The 16476-nt window shown below is 46.5% G+C and overlaps 1 protein-coding gene across 3 annotated transcripts in view; it reads left to right on the top strand.

Moving 5' to 3' along the window:
• Positions 1 to 16476, top strand: part of SYCE2 (synaptonemal complex central element protein 2) — a 36411-nt gene that overhangs the window by 11004 nt on the left and 8931 nt on the right. For 2 of the 3 annotated variants that reach the window (XM_053585079.1, XM_053585076.1), the window contains exons 3-4: positions 12836 to 13046; positions 16118 to 16306. In XM_053585079.1, the coding sequence (XP_053441054.1) occupies positions 12836 to 13046; positions 16118 to 16306 (400 nt within the window). The remainder of the gene's footprint in view (positions 1 to 12835; positions 13047 to 16117; positions 16307 to 16476) is intronic. The other variant, XM_053585077.1, reaches the window with a different exon arrangement.

Raw genomic sequence — 16476 nt, 5'->3', positions numbered from 1 at the left:
GTGCCTCCCACATTCCTTGGTTTTAAAATGCAGGTCACAGGGTGGAGGGGTCTTTACATATGTGTCGTCAACTGGTGTCCAGAAAAAAGGAGGAAACAGCTAAAGGTGTTTGTTAATACCTTACTGCAGAATAGTGTGTTTAGACCAGCATCTATGGTAAAGAGACACAGACCATCACAAATCATTTAGGGAGCTTCACAAGAGCATTGGGCCAGAAACATAGATTAAAACCACAGTGCTCCTGGTTCTCTGTACCATCAATGAATCCCCAACAAATAAAAAAAAAAAAAAAATACACAGCACAGAGAGGCCAGTTAATAGATCCAGCAGCAGATACTCAGAAATGTGATTAAAATGTTAACATGTTAGGGGAAAGAAAAAGAGTTTGAGGAACCAGCTCATCAGCTTCAATTCAAACCTTCCTCCTTCCTGGCTGTAGCTAAGTGCCAGAGATTCTGTTCTGCTCTTCCTTGAATTTTTGATTAGCTTGCTTCCTCTCATGGGAGTGCTGCCTGAGGTGGTCATAAATGGCTCCTGGATTTGTTTACTTGTATATCTGTTAGAGGCCACAGAGTGAGGGCCCCACCAGCAGGGGGGCTCTGGCTCATGCTCCTGCCAATCACAGCTTTACCTAGAGCAAACAGATGGTCTCTTAGCTTAGACCATTTCCTCTGCAGTTCCTGGGCCCCCTGCCAGCCTGGGCCCTGTTTGGGAACTATGTCCTAATTCTCATAGCCAAATTAGGGACTCCTTAGAAGGACAGACCGTAATAGATGAGCTCAGTGATGTATTCACAGCCCCCACCTCACTACCCAAGCCCTGTGCAGGCCATGCACACCTTGGCATGCTGTATAGGGCTGACTTCCATTGCTTGGCCTTGATCCAGGTTCAGCAACAGAAGCTGGCCCAGGAACCAGGGAAGCCAGCAGCGTAGACACTGCACATTTTGTTTATTAAAGTTAATTGGTGAATGCATGCCCAGGGAAGCCTATGATTCATTAGTATCCTGATTAATATGCAGCTGCTGAGTATTAAGAAAAATGAAATAGGAAGGAATAAATTCCCAAAGGAGAAGTTGGAAAAATAAAGGTCTCAGCAGACAATCTGATGCAGGCCTTTGTCCCTCCACAAAATTTGCATTAGCTGAATTCAAGTGATATTTTGCCATTTGCTCAGCTGCCATGAAAACCCATTCATCCTCATCCCTTGAGCCTTAGAAAGGAGCAGCTCTGAACTGTCAGCAGCTGAAGCAGGTTGTGAATCATCCCACAAAAAGAAACACCTGGTGATACTGATTTTAATTTGAGAGTTCTTAGGGCTTGGTGTGGTGGCTCATGCCTGCAATCCCAGCACTTGAGAGGCTGAGGCAGGTGGATTGCCTTAGCTCACAGGTTTGAGACCAGCCTGAGCCAGAGTGAGACCTCGTCTCTAAAAAATATCTGGGCATTGTGGTGGGCGCCTGTAGTTCCAGCTACTTGGAAGGCTGAGGCAAGAGAATCACTTAAGTGCAAGACTTTCAGATTGCTGTGAGCTGTGATGCTACAGCACTCTACCAAGGGCAACAAAATGACACTCTGTCTCAAAAAAAAAAAATAATTTCGGGGGCGGCGCCTGTGGCTCAAGGAGTAGGGCGCCAGTCCCATATGCCGGAGGTGGCAGGTTCAAACCCAGCCCCAGCCAAAAATCACAAAAAAAAAATAATAATAATTTCAGAGTTCTTAAACTTGAGATGGTTACAAGGAAGTGTGAGGGTATGTTAGAAACAGCTTCATCAGTGTGCATTCATTTAGGTATTCAAACATTTATAAAGCCCCTGGAGTACTGAAAAACAGATGAGTAGAAAGCACGCAGCCTCAGGTACTGGAGGGTACCCATGTGCATAAACTATGGTGGCTTTGTGGCCATTAACACTAAGGCACCCTGTGGATATAGGATCAGAATCTCTGAATGTTGCCTCAAGAAAGAGGTGGAAAGAGGAAGTCACTCCAGGTGGATTCAGGAAATTGTAGAAGGTGCCAGACTGCTGCAGATGGAAGGCATGGTAGAATATAGTCAGGCTAGACAGAGGAGATTGAGGCCAAGGCCCTGGAAGGCTTTATATGTTGTGCAAAGGAATTTAGACTTGATCCTATGGCTTGTGGGGAGCAGTTGTAGGCTGTAAGGCGGGAGTAGGAAATTAGATGGCAGTTGAGGTCACTAGGGCCCTGGTGAGAAATGATAGTTACAGCAATGATGATAGATTTGAGAGAAATTAAGGAGGTGGAAATGAGGATTGTGAGACAGGATGTGGAGGGACAGAGAGAAACCAGATTGCAGGGTGACTGCTAAGTTTCCAGCTTGGAGACCAGGTGGCTTTTCTTTTTCTTTTCTTTTTTTTTTTTTTTTTTTTTTTTTTAAGACAGAGCCTCAAGCTGTCGCCCTGGGTAGACTGCTGTGGCTTCACAGCTCACAGCAATCTCCAACTCCTGGGCTCAAGCGATTCTCCTGCCTCTGCCTCCCAAGTAGCTGGGACTATAGGCGCCCGCCACAATGCCTGGCTATTTTTTGGTTGCAGCCATTATTGTTGTTTGGTGGGCCCGGGCTGGATTTGAACCTGCTAGCTCAGGTGTATGTGGCTGTGCCTTAGCCGCTTGAGCCACAGGCGTGGAGCCCAGGTGGCTTTTCGTGTCATTCACTGAGGTAGGATGCAGTTGAGTTGAGTAGGAGATGATTCTGTTGGTATGCAAATACAGAGTCTGAGATGCCTTTGGGACAGCCAAAGGAAGCCTGGAAGTTGTTGAGTACATTATTGGGAGGTTAGTTATGGGCTGGGATGATAGATTTGGGATCACTGAAGTATGGATGGTAATGAGAATACTCTTGACCCCTTCATTTATTCAAAGCACATTTACTACTCTTCCCACGAGGCATAGATATTGAAGATCTGAAGAGGAATGAGACATGGTCCTGGTCCTCCAGGAGAGGGGAGGGTGTAGGCAGTAACACTATGGGTTCTGTGAGTACCTAACCCAGCCAAGGAAAACCTGAAGGAGGCAGAACTTAGGTGGGGAAAAGGACTGTCTAGGCATCACAGTCTGCAAGGATGACTTCAGGGAATGATAGGACATGCATTGTGGGATGGAGGGTCAAAGATTAACTTCAGTGGCCAACAGGGAAGAGGTGTGGAGAGCTTCACTGTAGAGCAAGGGTGTGAAGCAGGTATCTAGAAAGAGAGGATAAAAGGAAGAGAGCAGAGGCCCAAACATAGAACCTAGGGATAGCAAATGTCAGAATGGCAGAGAAGGATGGTCAGCAATTCCAGCTGCTACAAAAAGGTCAAGGGAATTAGGATCTGAGGTGCAAGTAGCCTAACTACAAGGTCACTGGGGACCTTGGCAACAGCTGTTTTTGGTTGAGAACTGGGACTGTTACCAGATGAAGAGAGTCCACCCGCCTGTCACCGTCAGTCAAAACATAGAGATGGGGATAGGTCCACCAAACTTTGTCAGAAGGCTGAGATTCTGGAGAACAGTGAGAGCAGCCTCTCCAAGACTGTTCTGATCTTCCATTACTAACATGAGTTTTATATGTTTGAGTTCAAAGCGAAGACCCTGTTAATCCTTTTTTTTTTGAGAAGAGTCTCACTTTGTCACCCTTGGCAGAGTTCTGTGGCGTCATAGCTCACAGCAACCTCAAACTCTTGGGCTCAAGCGATTCTCTTGCCTCAGCCTCCCAAGTAGCTGGGACTACAGGTGCCCGCCACAACACCTGTTTATTTTTCAAGACGAGGTCTTGCTGTGGCTCAGGCTGGTCTTGAACCTGTGAACTCAGGTGATCTAACCACCTCATCCTCCCAGAGTGCTAGGATTCCAGGAATGAGCCACCACACCTGGCCAAAGATCCCTATCTTGAATAGTTTAGGTGGATTGATTTAGGAGATTAACTTTCGAAATGGAATGTTATTTTGGCTCATAAATTATACTGATTATGGATAATGGGTTGGGCCAATTATTGTTTTAAGATAAGAATTAACCAGTACTGGGACAGCGCCTGTGGCTCAAAAGAGTGGAGCGCTGGGCCCATATGCCAGAGGTGGCAGGTTCATACCCAGCCATGGCCAAAAACTGCAAAAAGAAAAAAAAAAAAAGAATTAACCAGTTCTCTGGGAGGCCGACTGAGGTGAGTAGATGCCTGAGCTAACAGCTTTGAGACCAATCTAAGCCAGAGTGAGACCTGGTCTTGAAAATAACTGGGTGTTGTGGCAGGCACATGTAGTCCCAGGTACTCGGGAGGCTGAAGCAAGAGAATTGCTTAAGCCCAAGAGTTTGAAGTTGCTACGTGCTATGACACCACTGCACTCTACCAAGGGTGTCAAAGTATGACTCTGTTTCTTTTTTTTTTTTTGTAGAGACAGACTTTCACTTTATGGCCCTGGGTAGAGTGCCGTGGTATCACACAGCTCATAGCAACCTCCAACTCCTAGGCTTAAGCGATTCCCTTGCCTCAGCCTCCCGAGCAGCTGGGACTACAGGCGCCTGCCACAACGCCCGGCTATTTTTTGTTGCAGTTCGGCCGGGGCCGGGTTTGAACCTGCTACCCTCGGTATATGGGGACAGCGCCTTACCGACTGAGCCACAGGTGCCGCCCATGACTCTGTTTCAAAAAAAAAAAAAAAAAAAAAAAGGCATCTTTAGGGTGGGAGCTAAATTTACAAAACAATAAGAATGAGGGGGGGTTGGGCAGTGCCTGTGGCTCAAAGGAGTAGGGCGTAGGCCCCATTTGCCAGAGGTGGAGGGTTCAAACCCAGCCCCAGCCAAAAGCAAAACAAAACAAAAAAAAGGAATGAGGAGGATGTTTGAAGGTCAGGCCGGACTCAAACAGACCAGACCAGCTACGTCATGTCTGCACTACCCTGACAGACTCCATCTTATTTTCACTATATATGCTTTCAGTGACACTGAAGGTCCTCAGCATGGGGAAACAAGAAGCAAGCACTTGATCGTACTGAGTTCAGGTGGGGTTTGCATGGGTGAGTGTGACACAGTGGAGAGGAATGAAGCCACCAGCCAGATACTCAAGTGATAACTAAAGTTAAGGCTGCATAAGAAGGGTAGTCAGTACTGGAAGCCTCATGGATATATAACACCATACTTTACAGAACCCATCCTCCCAGCTACATTCTCATAATGCAAAGCATGGCTGTTATTTTAAAGCCATTCACTTTATGTTCTTTATATACACCCAGATGTCATCAAAATCCGAACATTAAATGCCAACATGGACTGGGTATGTCTGTCATCCCAACTACTCAGGAGGCTGAGGTCAGAGGATCTCTTGAGGCCAGGAGTTCAAGACAAGCCCGGGAAGATAGAGAGAACTTATCTCTAAAAAAAATTAGCCAGGACTGGGTAAGGTGGCTCATGCCTGTAATCCTAACACTCTGGGGAGGCCAGGGAGAGTAGACTGCTTGAGTTCAGGAGTTCAAGACCACCCTAATCAAAAATGAGACCCAATCTCTACTAAAAATAGAAAAACTAGGCTTGGTGCCCATAGCACAATGGTTATGGTGCCAACTGCAGACACCCAAGGCTGGCAGGTTTGCACCTGGCCCAGGCCAGCTAAACAATGACAACTGCAACAAAAATAGGCAATTGTGGTGGGTGTCTGTAGTCCCAGCTATATGGGAGGCTGAGGCAAGAGAATCGCTTAAGCCCAAGAATTTGATGTTGCTGTGAGCTGTGATACCACAGCACTCCTCAAGGGTGACATAGTAAGACTGTCTTGGGCAGCACCTGTGGCTTAGTGGGTAGGGTGCTGGCCCCATATACCGAGGGTGGCGGGTTCGAACCCAGCCCCAGCCAAACTGCAACAAAAAAGGGCATTCTGGCAGGCGCCTATAGTCCCAGCTACTTGGGAGGCTGAGTCAAGAGAATCGCTTAAGCCCAGGAGTTGGAGGTTGCTGTGAGCTGTGACACATGGCACTCTACCGAGGGCAATAAAGTGAAACTCAGTCTCTTAAAAAAAAAAAAAAAGAAAAGGACTCTTATCTCAAAAAAAAAAAAAAAGCAAAAAACAGAAAAACTGAGTCAAGAGGATCACTGTGAGCTATGACACCACGGTGCTCTACCCAGATAGATGTTGAGACTCTATCTCAAAAAAAAAAAAAAAAATAGGGGCGGCACCCATGGCTTAATGAGTAGGGCGCCCGCCCCATATACAGAGGGTGGAGGGTTCAAACCCAGCTCCAACCAAACTGCACCAAAAAAAATAGCCGGGTGTTGTGGAGGGCACCTGTAGTCCCAGCTACTCAGGAGGTCGAGGCAAGAGAGTCACCTAAGCCCAAGAGCTGGAGGTTGCTATGATGTGAGAGCTGTGATGCCATGGCACTCTACAGAGGGTGACAAAATAAGACTCTGTCTCTGAAAAAAAAAGTAAGAAGAAGAAGAAAATTACCCAGGCCCAGTGGCGCATGTCTACAATCCTACCAATCTAGGAGGCTGAGGTGGGAGGATTATTTGAGGCCAGGTGTTCGAGGTCAGCCTGAGTAAGAGTGAAACTCCATTTCCACAAAAAAATAGAAAAAATTAGCTGGGATTATTGGCACATGCCTGTAGCTCTCGTTACTTGGGAGTCCGAGGCAGGAAAATTGCTTGAGCCTAGAAGTTTGAGTTTTCAATGATTTGTGATGACACCACTGTTCTTTAGCCAAGGCAACAGAGTAAGACTGTCTCAAAAAATAAATAAATAAATTAGCTAGACATGGTCCTGGCTACTTAGGATGCTCAGGCAGGAGGATGGCTTGAACCCAAAAGTTCAAGGCTGCAGTGAACTAAGATCATGCCACCACACTCTAACACTGTAGCCTGGGTGACAGTGTGACTCTAGCTCTAAAAAAAAAAAGCAAATGTGTCCCAGCTCTGTGTTAGTCTCCTTTTGCCTTAGTAGTTACAGGCTCAGAGGTCATGAACGTCTTAGGAAATCTTTGTCCTAGTTTAAAATGTCTTTTCACAAGAATGCTCAAGGAGAGGTTCTTTTGTTCATCTCATTTTTTTCTTTCTAGCTGATGTGTCTTCACTATACAATATCTGCTTTAGGCCAGGCAAGGTGGCTCATGCCTGTAATCCCAGCACTCTGGGAGGCTGAGGCAGGTGGATTGCTTGAGCTCACAGGTTCAAACCAGCCTGAGCCAGAGCGAGACCCCGTCTCTGAAAATAGCTGGGCGTTGTGGCAGACACTTGTAGTCCCAGATATTCAGGAGGCTGAGGCAAGAATCACTTGAGCCCAAGAGTTAGAGATTGCTGTGTACTATGATGTCACGGCACTCTACTGAGGACAACATAGTGAAACTCTGTCTCAAAAAAAAAAAAAGAAAAGCGTGGCACTTGTGGCTGGGGTGGGGCGCCAGCCTCATATACCGAGGGTGGTGGGTTCAAACCCGGCCCTGGCCAAACTGCAACAAAAAAGTAGCTGGGTGTTGTGGCAGGCACCTGTAGTCACAGCTATTCGGGATGCTGAGGCAAGAGATTTGCCTAAACCCAAGAGGTGGAGGTTGCTGTGAGTCGTGATGCCACGGTACTCTACCAAGGGCAATAAAGTGAGACTCTGTCTGTATTAAAAAAAAAAAAACAACAATATCTGCTTAGTCAGAGGTATACTTTCCCACTTGATAATGCATTGGACACATTCATCTTGTCTGGAAGGCTGATGAACTCACATTCTTTGCTTGTAAGAAAGAAAAAAAATTCTTTGCTGTGAAGACAGGGGAAGGAGGATGAAATCCAACAGTACGTGCCCTATATTCATTCATCAAAGAATGGAGAACTTGGCGCCTGTAGCTCAGCTGCTAGGGCGCCAGCCACATACACCAGAGCTGGCAGGTTTGAATCCAGCCCGGGCCTGCCAAGCAACAATGACAACTACAACCAAAAAATAGCTGGGTGTTGTGGTGGGTGCCTATAGTCCCAGCTACTTGGGAGGCTGAGGCAAGAGGATCGCTTAAGCCCAAGACTTTGAGGTTGCTGTGAGCTGTGATGCCATGGTACTCTACCGAGGGCAACAGCTTGAGACTGTCTCAAAAAAAAAAAAAAAAAAAAAGAATGGAGAACTTAACCATGTGCTGGATGCTGGGAATACGTAGCTGCCTTAGGTTTCACTATGTTTGTATTATGAGCGCAAATATAGAGCTAAGGTGGTCAGAAAAGCCCAGAAAGAGTATAATGGAGAAAACATCCAAAAACCAAGATGTAATTTTCTAAGTAGTCAGTGCCTGGCTTACCAGCATGGCAGACTTTATGGTTTTGTGTAACCTGCTCTGTTCACACTGCCAAGGCTGAGCCAGCAGAGCTTAAAGGACCTCAGAGGGCGATGAGAAACTGAGGATCCATGGAGGGAGTGGTGTCCAAGCCTCTCAGTGGGACGAGGACAACTTGAGACAACTCAGTGGGACGAGGCTGGGGAGTCAGACACACTAAATATAACACCCAGCTCAGCCACAGACTGGCCTTGAGAAGATGGAGTAGCCAATGCTAAGTCTGTGTTCCCAGCCATAAGTAAAAGATGACAAATTGATGACCCCAGAGTTTAGTGGTGAGGAAGCAGCAAGACAAGATATGTAGCTTAGCTTGGTGCCTGGCACATAGAAAGTGCTGAAGAAATATTAGCTGTGACACTTAACAGTGGCAGCTCTAGGGCAGCGTCTGTGGCTCAAAGGGGTAGGGCGCCGGTCCCACATGCCAGAGGTGGAGGGTCAAACCCAGCCCCAGCCAAAAACCAAAAAAAAAAAAAAAAGAACAGCGGCAGCCCTACTTGGCCAGAACCTGTAACTGATGAGGTGTCAAAGAGATCAGATAAAGCAAAGAATCATAAGGAAAAGAAATACATAAATATATATATATGTATATTAATTTAAAATACCAACTGGTGCTCGGCACCTGTGGCTCAAGCTGCTAAGGCGCTAGCCACATACACCTGAGCTGGTGGGAATCCAGCCCCAGCCCGCCAAACAACAATGATGGCTGCAACCAAAAAATAGCCGGGCATACCCAGAGTGACAGTTTGAGGCTCTATCTCAAAAAAAAAAATGCCAACTGGTTGGCTGATCAGATCACAACTCTTTTTTATAAACTTCATTACTCACAATTTCCAGTTTTTTTAAAGCAGAGGGCAAACTCACAGGTCCCAACAAAGCAGTATGTATGCAGAACACTTCGAGATTCTTTTTTAAGATGAGGTCTTTTTTTTTTAGAGCCGGAGTCTCACTTTGTTGCCCTCCGTGGAGTACTGTGGCATCACAGCTCACAGCAACCTCCACCTCTTAGGTTTAGGCTATTCTCTTGCCTCAGCCTCCTGAGTAGCTGGGACTATAGGCGCCCACCACAACTCCTGGCTATTTTTTGTTATTGTTGTTGCAGTTTGGTTGGGGCCAGGTTTGAACCTGCCACCCTCAGTATATGCGGCCGGCACCCTGCTCACTGAGCCACAAGCACCGCCCCTTGTTTTTTATTTTGAGACAAGGTCTCCCTGTGTTGTCTGGAGTGGAACCCAGTAGTATTATCATAGCTTACTACAGCCTTAAATTCCGGGGCGCAAGTAATTCACACCATGCCCAGCTAATTGTTTTTTTGTTTTTTTTTTTGTAGAGACAGAGTCTCACTTTATGGCCCTCAGTAGAGTGCCATGGCATCACACAGCTCACAGCAACCTCCAACTCCTGGGCTTAAGCGATTCTCTTGCCTCAGCCTCCCGAGTAGCTGGGACTACAGGTGCCCGCCACAATGCCCAGCTATTTTTTGGTTGCAGTTCAGCCGGGGCTGGGTTTGAACCCACCACCCTCGGTATATGGGGCTGGCGCCCTACCGACTGAGCCACAGGCACTGCCCTAATTGTTTTATTTTTTTGTAGAGATGGGTTCTCCCTATTGTTTAGCCTGTGGCTAGAGTTTTGTTTTTTTTTTAAGATGGTTAATGTCAATATTCTAAGTTTTTATTTATTTATTTGAAACAGAGTCTCAAGCTGTTGTCCTAGGTAGAGTGCTGTGGCATCACAGCTCACGGCAACCTCAAACTTCTGGGCTTAAGCGATTCTCTTGCCTCAGCCTCCCCATTAGCTGGGACTACAGGCGCCCGCCAAAATGCCTGGCTTTTTTGTTGTTGTTGTTGTTGTTGGACTTGTCATTGTTATTTTAGCTGGCCCAGCCCTGGTTTGAACCCTCCAGCCTCAATGTGTGTACCCTATCCACTGATCTATGGGTGCCGCCTATATGTATTTATTTATTTATTTATTTATTGAGAGAGAGGAGTCTCAAGCTGTCACTCTGGGTAGAGTGCCGTAGCATTATAACTCACAGCAACCTCCAACTCTTGGGGTCAAGTGATCCTCTTGCCTCAGTTTTTTTTGTTGTTGTTTGTTTGTTTTTATTTTTAGTAGAGACGGAGTCTGGCTTTTGCTTGGGCTAATCTCAAACTATCCACTGGCCTCAGCCTCCCAGAGTGCTAGGATTATAGGCATGAGCCACTGTGCCCGGCTGTTTTTATAATCATAAACCCAATCTATATTTATCTCACTCATACCTGATTGATTAACATTTTCTTATACTTGCCTTTTTTTTTTTTTGGTTGCAGTTTGGCCGGGGCTGGGTTTGAACCCACCACCCTCGGTATATGGGGCCTGCGCCTTACCGACTGAGCCACAGGTGCCGCCCATACTTGCCTTTTTTATTCACTTTAGCTTTTTTTTTTTTTTTTTTGTAGAGACAGAGTCTCACTTTATGGCCCTCAGTAGAGTGCCGTGGCCTCACCCAGCTCACAGCAACCTCCAACTCCTGGGCTTAAGCGATTCTCTTGCCTCAGCCTCCCGAGTAGCTGGGACCACAGGTGCCCACCACAACGCCTGGCTATTTTTTGGTTGCAGTTTGGCCGGGGCCGGGTCTGAACCCGTCACCCTTGGTATATGGGGCCGGCGCCCTACCGACTGAGCCACAGGCGCCGCCCCACTTTAGCTTTTTATTTATTGATTGATTGAGTGCTGTGGTATTACAGCTCATAGCAACCTCAGACTCCTGGGCTTTAGCAATCCTCTTGCCTTACTCTTCCCAGTAGCTGGGTCTATGGGCACCCACCACAGCACCTGGCTATTTTTAGAGATGGGGTCTTGCTCTAGCTCAGGCTGGTCTTGAACTCCTGAGCTCAAGCAATCTACCCACCTCAGCTTCCCAGAGTACTAGGATTACAGGAATGAGCCACCATGCCCAGCCTCACTTTAACTTTTTATTTTTTATTTTCTTTTATGTGCTTTTTTTTTTTAAGACAGAGTCTTACTTTGTCACCCTCAGTAGAGTGCCATGGCGTCACAGCTCACAGAAACCTCCAACTCCTTGGCTTAGGCAATTCTCTTGCTTCAGCTTCCCAACTAGCTGGGACTATAGGTGCCCACCACAACGCTCGGCTATTTTTTTTTTTTTTTTTTTGCAGTTTGGCTGGGGCCGGGTTCAAACCCGCCACACTCAGTATATGGGGCCAATCCCTACCCACTGAGTAACAGGCACCGCCCTATTTTTTATTTTCTTTAGACAGAGTCTCAAGCTCTCGTCCTAGGTAGAGTGCTGTGGTGTCATACTCACAGCAACCTCCAACTTGGGCTCCAGCGATCCTCTTGTCTCAGTTTTTCTATTTTTAATAGCAATGGTGTCTCACTTTTTGCTCAGGCTGGTCTTGAACTTGTGAGCTCAAGCAATCCACCCCCACCTTGGCCCCCCAGAGAGCCAGAATTACAGTTGTGAGCCACCAGGCCCAGCCCACTTTAGCTTTTTAGACAGCTGTCACTTTTTGATCCCTATTTCATTGGCTTTTACAATATATAATTGAATTACCTAGTTATAGTCACATGTACAGTGTGGGTCAAACATCACTTTGTGTGTGTGTGTTAAAAAAACTTTTTTTTAGGGCTGGGTACAGTGGCTCATGCCTATAATCCTAGCACACTGGGAGGTGGAGGCAGGTGGATTGCTTGACCTCAGAGTTTGAGACTAGCCTGAGCAAAAGCAAGACCCCATCTCTACTAAAAATAGAAAAACTAGCTAGGCATCACGGTGCACACCTGTACTTCCAGCTACTTGAGAGGCTGAAGCATGAAGGTCACTTGAGTGCAAGAGTTCAAGGTTGCTATGAGCTATGATGATGCCACGGCACTCAACCCCAGGACAGGAGAGTGAGACTCCATCTCAAAAAAAAAAAATTTTTTTTTTTAAAGGTATAATTCTTGACAGCAATTTCCCTCATCGAGGTGCAGGTATGCTAGCCCCAGATCTGCATGCTGTGAGCAACACCTAGCAGATTGGGAAAGGGGAGACAGACACAGAACATTTAAGAAAGTATCTATGGGCCGGGTGCAATGGCTGATGGCTATAATTCTAGCATTTTGGGAGGTGGGAGGATCACTTGAATGAGTAAATGAAAAAACCTAGGAAACGGGCGGCACCTGTGGCTCAGCCAGTAAGGCGCCGGCCCCATATACCGAGGGTGGCGAGTTCAAACCCGGCCCCGGCCAAACTGCAACCAAAAAATAGCTGGGTGTTGTGGCGGGCGCCTGTGGTCTCAGCTGCTCGGGAGGCTGAGGCAAGAGAATCGCTTAAGCCCAGGAGTTGGAGGTTGCTGTGAGCTGTGTGAGGCCACGGCACTCTACTGAGGGCCATAAAATGAGACTCTGTCTCTACAAAAAAAAAAAAAAAAGAAAAAACCTAGGAAACATGCCAAGTGTCACCTATGGGAGGCAACCACACAGGTCACCTCCTACCATACAGTTCATTCAGCTCAGCCGATCTTGGGAGTTTGGTGCTTATCTCGGTTTCCTGTGCTTTCAGAAGTCAGGCTTCTAGCCCTTGTGTTGCCACCTCTGGTTCCAGTCGCCAAGTGATGGTGCTGGAAGGGAAGTTAGGCTCCTACTTCTCCTCCCTGGACTCCAGCATTGAAATCCTGAAGAAGAGAGCCCAGGAACTGATTGAAAACATCAATGAGAGCAGGCAGAAGGACCATGCACTCATGACCAACTTCAGGGACAGCCTCAAGATCAAGGTAACAGACTCCCTCCAGCAGGAGTAGGCGGCATTCCTTACATAAAAGGGAGGGGTGTGAACCACCGGTCAGCATCACCTGACTATATTTCACACATAGTGCTAGACAATACACACATAGTATGCGTGTTCCTTGACATATAATAGGGTTATGTCCTGAAAAATGCATTGTGTAAGTTTAAGTTTAAAATGCTTGCTTTCAGGGTGGCACCTGTGGCTCAAAGGAGTAGGGCACCGGCCCCTTATGCCGGAGGTGGCAGGTTCAAACCCAGCCCCGGCCAAAAACTGCAAAAAAAAAAGTCCTCCAAATTATTTAGGAGGTGCCTGTGGCTCAAAGGAGTAGGGCACTAGCCCCATATACTGGAAGTGGTGGGTTCAAACTCGGCCCTGGCCAAAAACTGCAATAAATAAATAAATAAAAATAAAATGCTTTCTTTCTTTTTTTTTTTTGGAGACAGAATCTCAGCCCTCAGTAGAGTGCTATGGCATCATAGCTCACAGCACCCTCAAACTCTTGGGCAGGGGTCCTCAAACTGTGGTCCACAGGCTACATGAGACGGTTGTGATTGTATTTGTTCCCGTTTTGTTTTTTTACTTCAAAATAAGATATGTGCAGTTTGCATAGGAATTTGTTCATAGTTTTTTTTAAAAACTATAGTCCAGCCCTCCAACGATCTGAGGGACAGTGAACTGGCCCCCTGTTTAAAAAGTTTGAGGACTTAACCAATTCTCTTGCGTCAGCCTCCTGAGTAGCTGAGACTACAGGCGCCCACCACAATGCCCGGCTATTTTTTTGTTGCAGTTGTCATTTAGCTGGCCCAGACCTGAACCCGCCAGCCTGGGTGGCTGGTGCCCTACCCACTGACCTACAGGCGCCACCTGTTTTCTTTTTTACTGTACAGACAGTCTCACTTTATCATCCTCAGTAGAGTGCTGAGGCGTCACACAGCTCACAGCAACCTCCAACTCCTGGGCTTAGGGGATTCTCTTGCCTCAGCCTCCCAAATAGCTGGGACTACAGGTGCCCGCCACAACGCCCGGCTATTTTTTGTTGTTGAAGTTTGGCTGGGGCTGGGTTTGAACCCACCACCCTCGGTATATGGGGCCAGTGCCCTACTCACTGAGCCACAGGCGCTGCCCTGCTTGCTTTCTTTTTTTCCTGAGACAATGACTCCTGTACAAATGTAATGCTAGCACTTTGGGAGCTGAGGCAGGAGGGTCAGTTTAAGAGGAGTTTGAGACAAGCCTGAGAGACAGCCTGTCTTTACAAAAAATAGAAAACTTAGGTGGGCATGGTGCTGCACTCTTATTGTCCCAGCTATTGGGGTTGGGAGCTGAGATAGGAGGATTGCAGAGCTCAAATCTCTGGGGTTTGAGATTACAATGAGCTATGATGATGCCACTGTATGCAAGCCTGATGACAGAGAGTAAGACCCTATCTCAAAAACACCCATGCCTTATACCACTTTGTTGCATGCATGTTTCTTCTAGTTCCTGTTTCTTTTCTTTTCTTTTTGAGACAGTCTCACTATGTTACCCTGGGTAGAGCTTGCTCCCAAGCTACAAACCTATACAGCATATTACTGTCCTGAATACTTTATGTAGTTATAACCCAATGGTATTTGTTTCTAAACATACCATCCAGAGGCCATTTTGTTGGCATGTTTCTTCTAGTTCCTGTTTCTTTTCTATTTTTTTTTTTTTTTTGAGACAGTTTCAGTATGTCACCCTCGGTAGAGTGCCATAGTGTCATAGCTTATAGCTCACAGCAACCTCAAACTCTTGGGCTTAAGCAATTCTCTTGCCTCAGCCTCCCAAGTAACTGGGACTACAGGTGCCCACCACAACGCCTGGCTATTTTGTTGTAGTTGTCATTGTTTACCAGGCCCAGGCCAGGTTCTAACCCACCAGCCCAGGTGTATGTGGCCGGCGCCCTAACTACTGAGCTACAGGCACCAAGCCTCTACTTCCTGTTTTGTGTTATTTCTTCCTAACCTGATTGAGCTTATACTATATACACTCATGCATCACTTAACAACCAGGAATAATTCTGAGAAATGTGTCATTAAGCAGTTTCATCATCATGCAGACATCATTGAGCATAGAATATTGCTCCCAAGCTACAAACCTGTACAGCATATTACTGTACTGAATACTATAGGCAGTTGTAACACAATGGTGAGTATTTGTGTTTCTAAACATACCTGAACATAGCAAAGGTAAAGGTAAAATATGGTATGATAACTTCATGGGACCACTGTTGTATATGTAGTCTGTCATTGACCCAAATATTGTTATGTGGCACTTGACTGTATATAATTTTGCCTCTTGTTTTTTTTGCAGGGGTGGGGGGGAGGCGGTTTGAGATAGAGTCTCACTGTGTTACCCTCATTAGAGTACCATGGTGTCACAGCTCACAGCAACCTCAAACTCTTGGTCTTAAGCAATTTTCTTGGTTCAGCTTCCCAAGTAACTGGTACTACAGGCACCTGCTACAGTTGTTGTTGTTGTTGCTGTTGTTGTTGAAGTTGTCATTGTTGCTTAGCAGGCCTGGGCGGGGTTCAAACTTGTCTGCCTCAGTGTATGTGGCTGGTGCCCTAACCACTGAGCCACGGGCACTGAGCCTTGCCTCTTGTTTTAAAAAAAGTAAATAAAATTTGGGGCTCATGCTTGTAATCCTAACATTCTGGGAAGCCAAAGGGGGAGGATAGTTTGAGGTCAGGAGTTTAAGACCAGCCTGAGCAAGTGACGTCTCTAATAAAAATGATACAGCTGGGTGTAGTAGCATGCACCTATAAGTCCAGCTACTCAAAGGCTGAGGCAGGAAGATTGCTTAAGCCCTGGAGTTGGGAGCTGCAGTGAGCTATGGTGACACCCCTGCACTCTACTTGGGGCAAAAGGACAAAACTCTGTCTCAAAAATAATTTTTTTTTCACATATAGGCAATTTCACCCTCACTGCACTGGAGTTGTTTTTACCGTTTTTATAAGATAAATTGCAGAAATCTAAGAGATCTGTTTAGAATCATTATCTGCTGATGCTTATTTGGTTTTCCATCTTATTCTTTAAAAGGTTTCGGATCTGACAGAGAAGTTAGAGGAGAGGATGTATCACATTTATAATCACCACAACAAGATCATCCAGGATAAGCTGCAAGAGTTCACCCAGAAAATGGCAAAGATCACCCATTTGGAAACAGAACTCAAACAAGTCTGCCACACTGTGGAGACTGTGTACAAAGACCTGTGCGTCCAGCCTGAGGTAAGCTCATGGGGGTTCTGCCAGAGGCTGTGGGTAGTGATGACCCAGCTGAGATTAAATGTGAACAGAAACCCAGGCACCCAGCTCTCACCCCACAGGGCAATAATCACTGCAAAGCCCTTGGTATCTTGCCATGTGGTCCCCTGTAACATATGGTGTGTCCAAGCCAG

Source organism: Nycticebus coucang, chromosome 3 (genome assembly GCF_027406575.1).
Source record: "Nycticebus coucang isolate mNycCou1 chromosome 3, mNycCou1.pri, whole genome shotgun sequence".
Taxonomy (NCBI): Eukaryota; Metazoa; Chordata; class Mammalia; order Primates; family Lorisidae; genus Nycticebus; species Nycticebus coucang.
The sequence above is the reverse complement of the archived record's forward strand: the minus strand, read 5'-3'. Positions and strand labels throughout refer to the sequence as shown.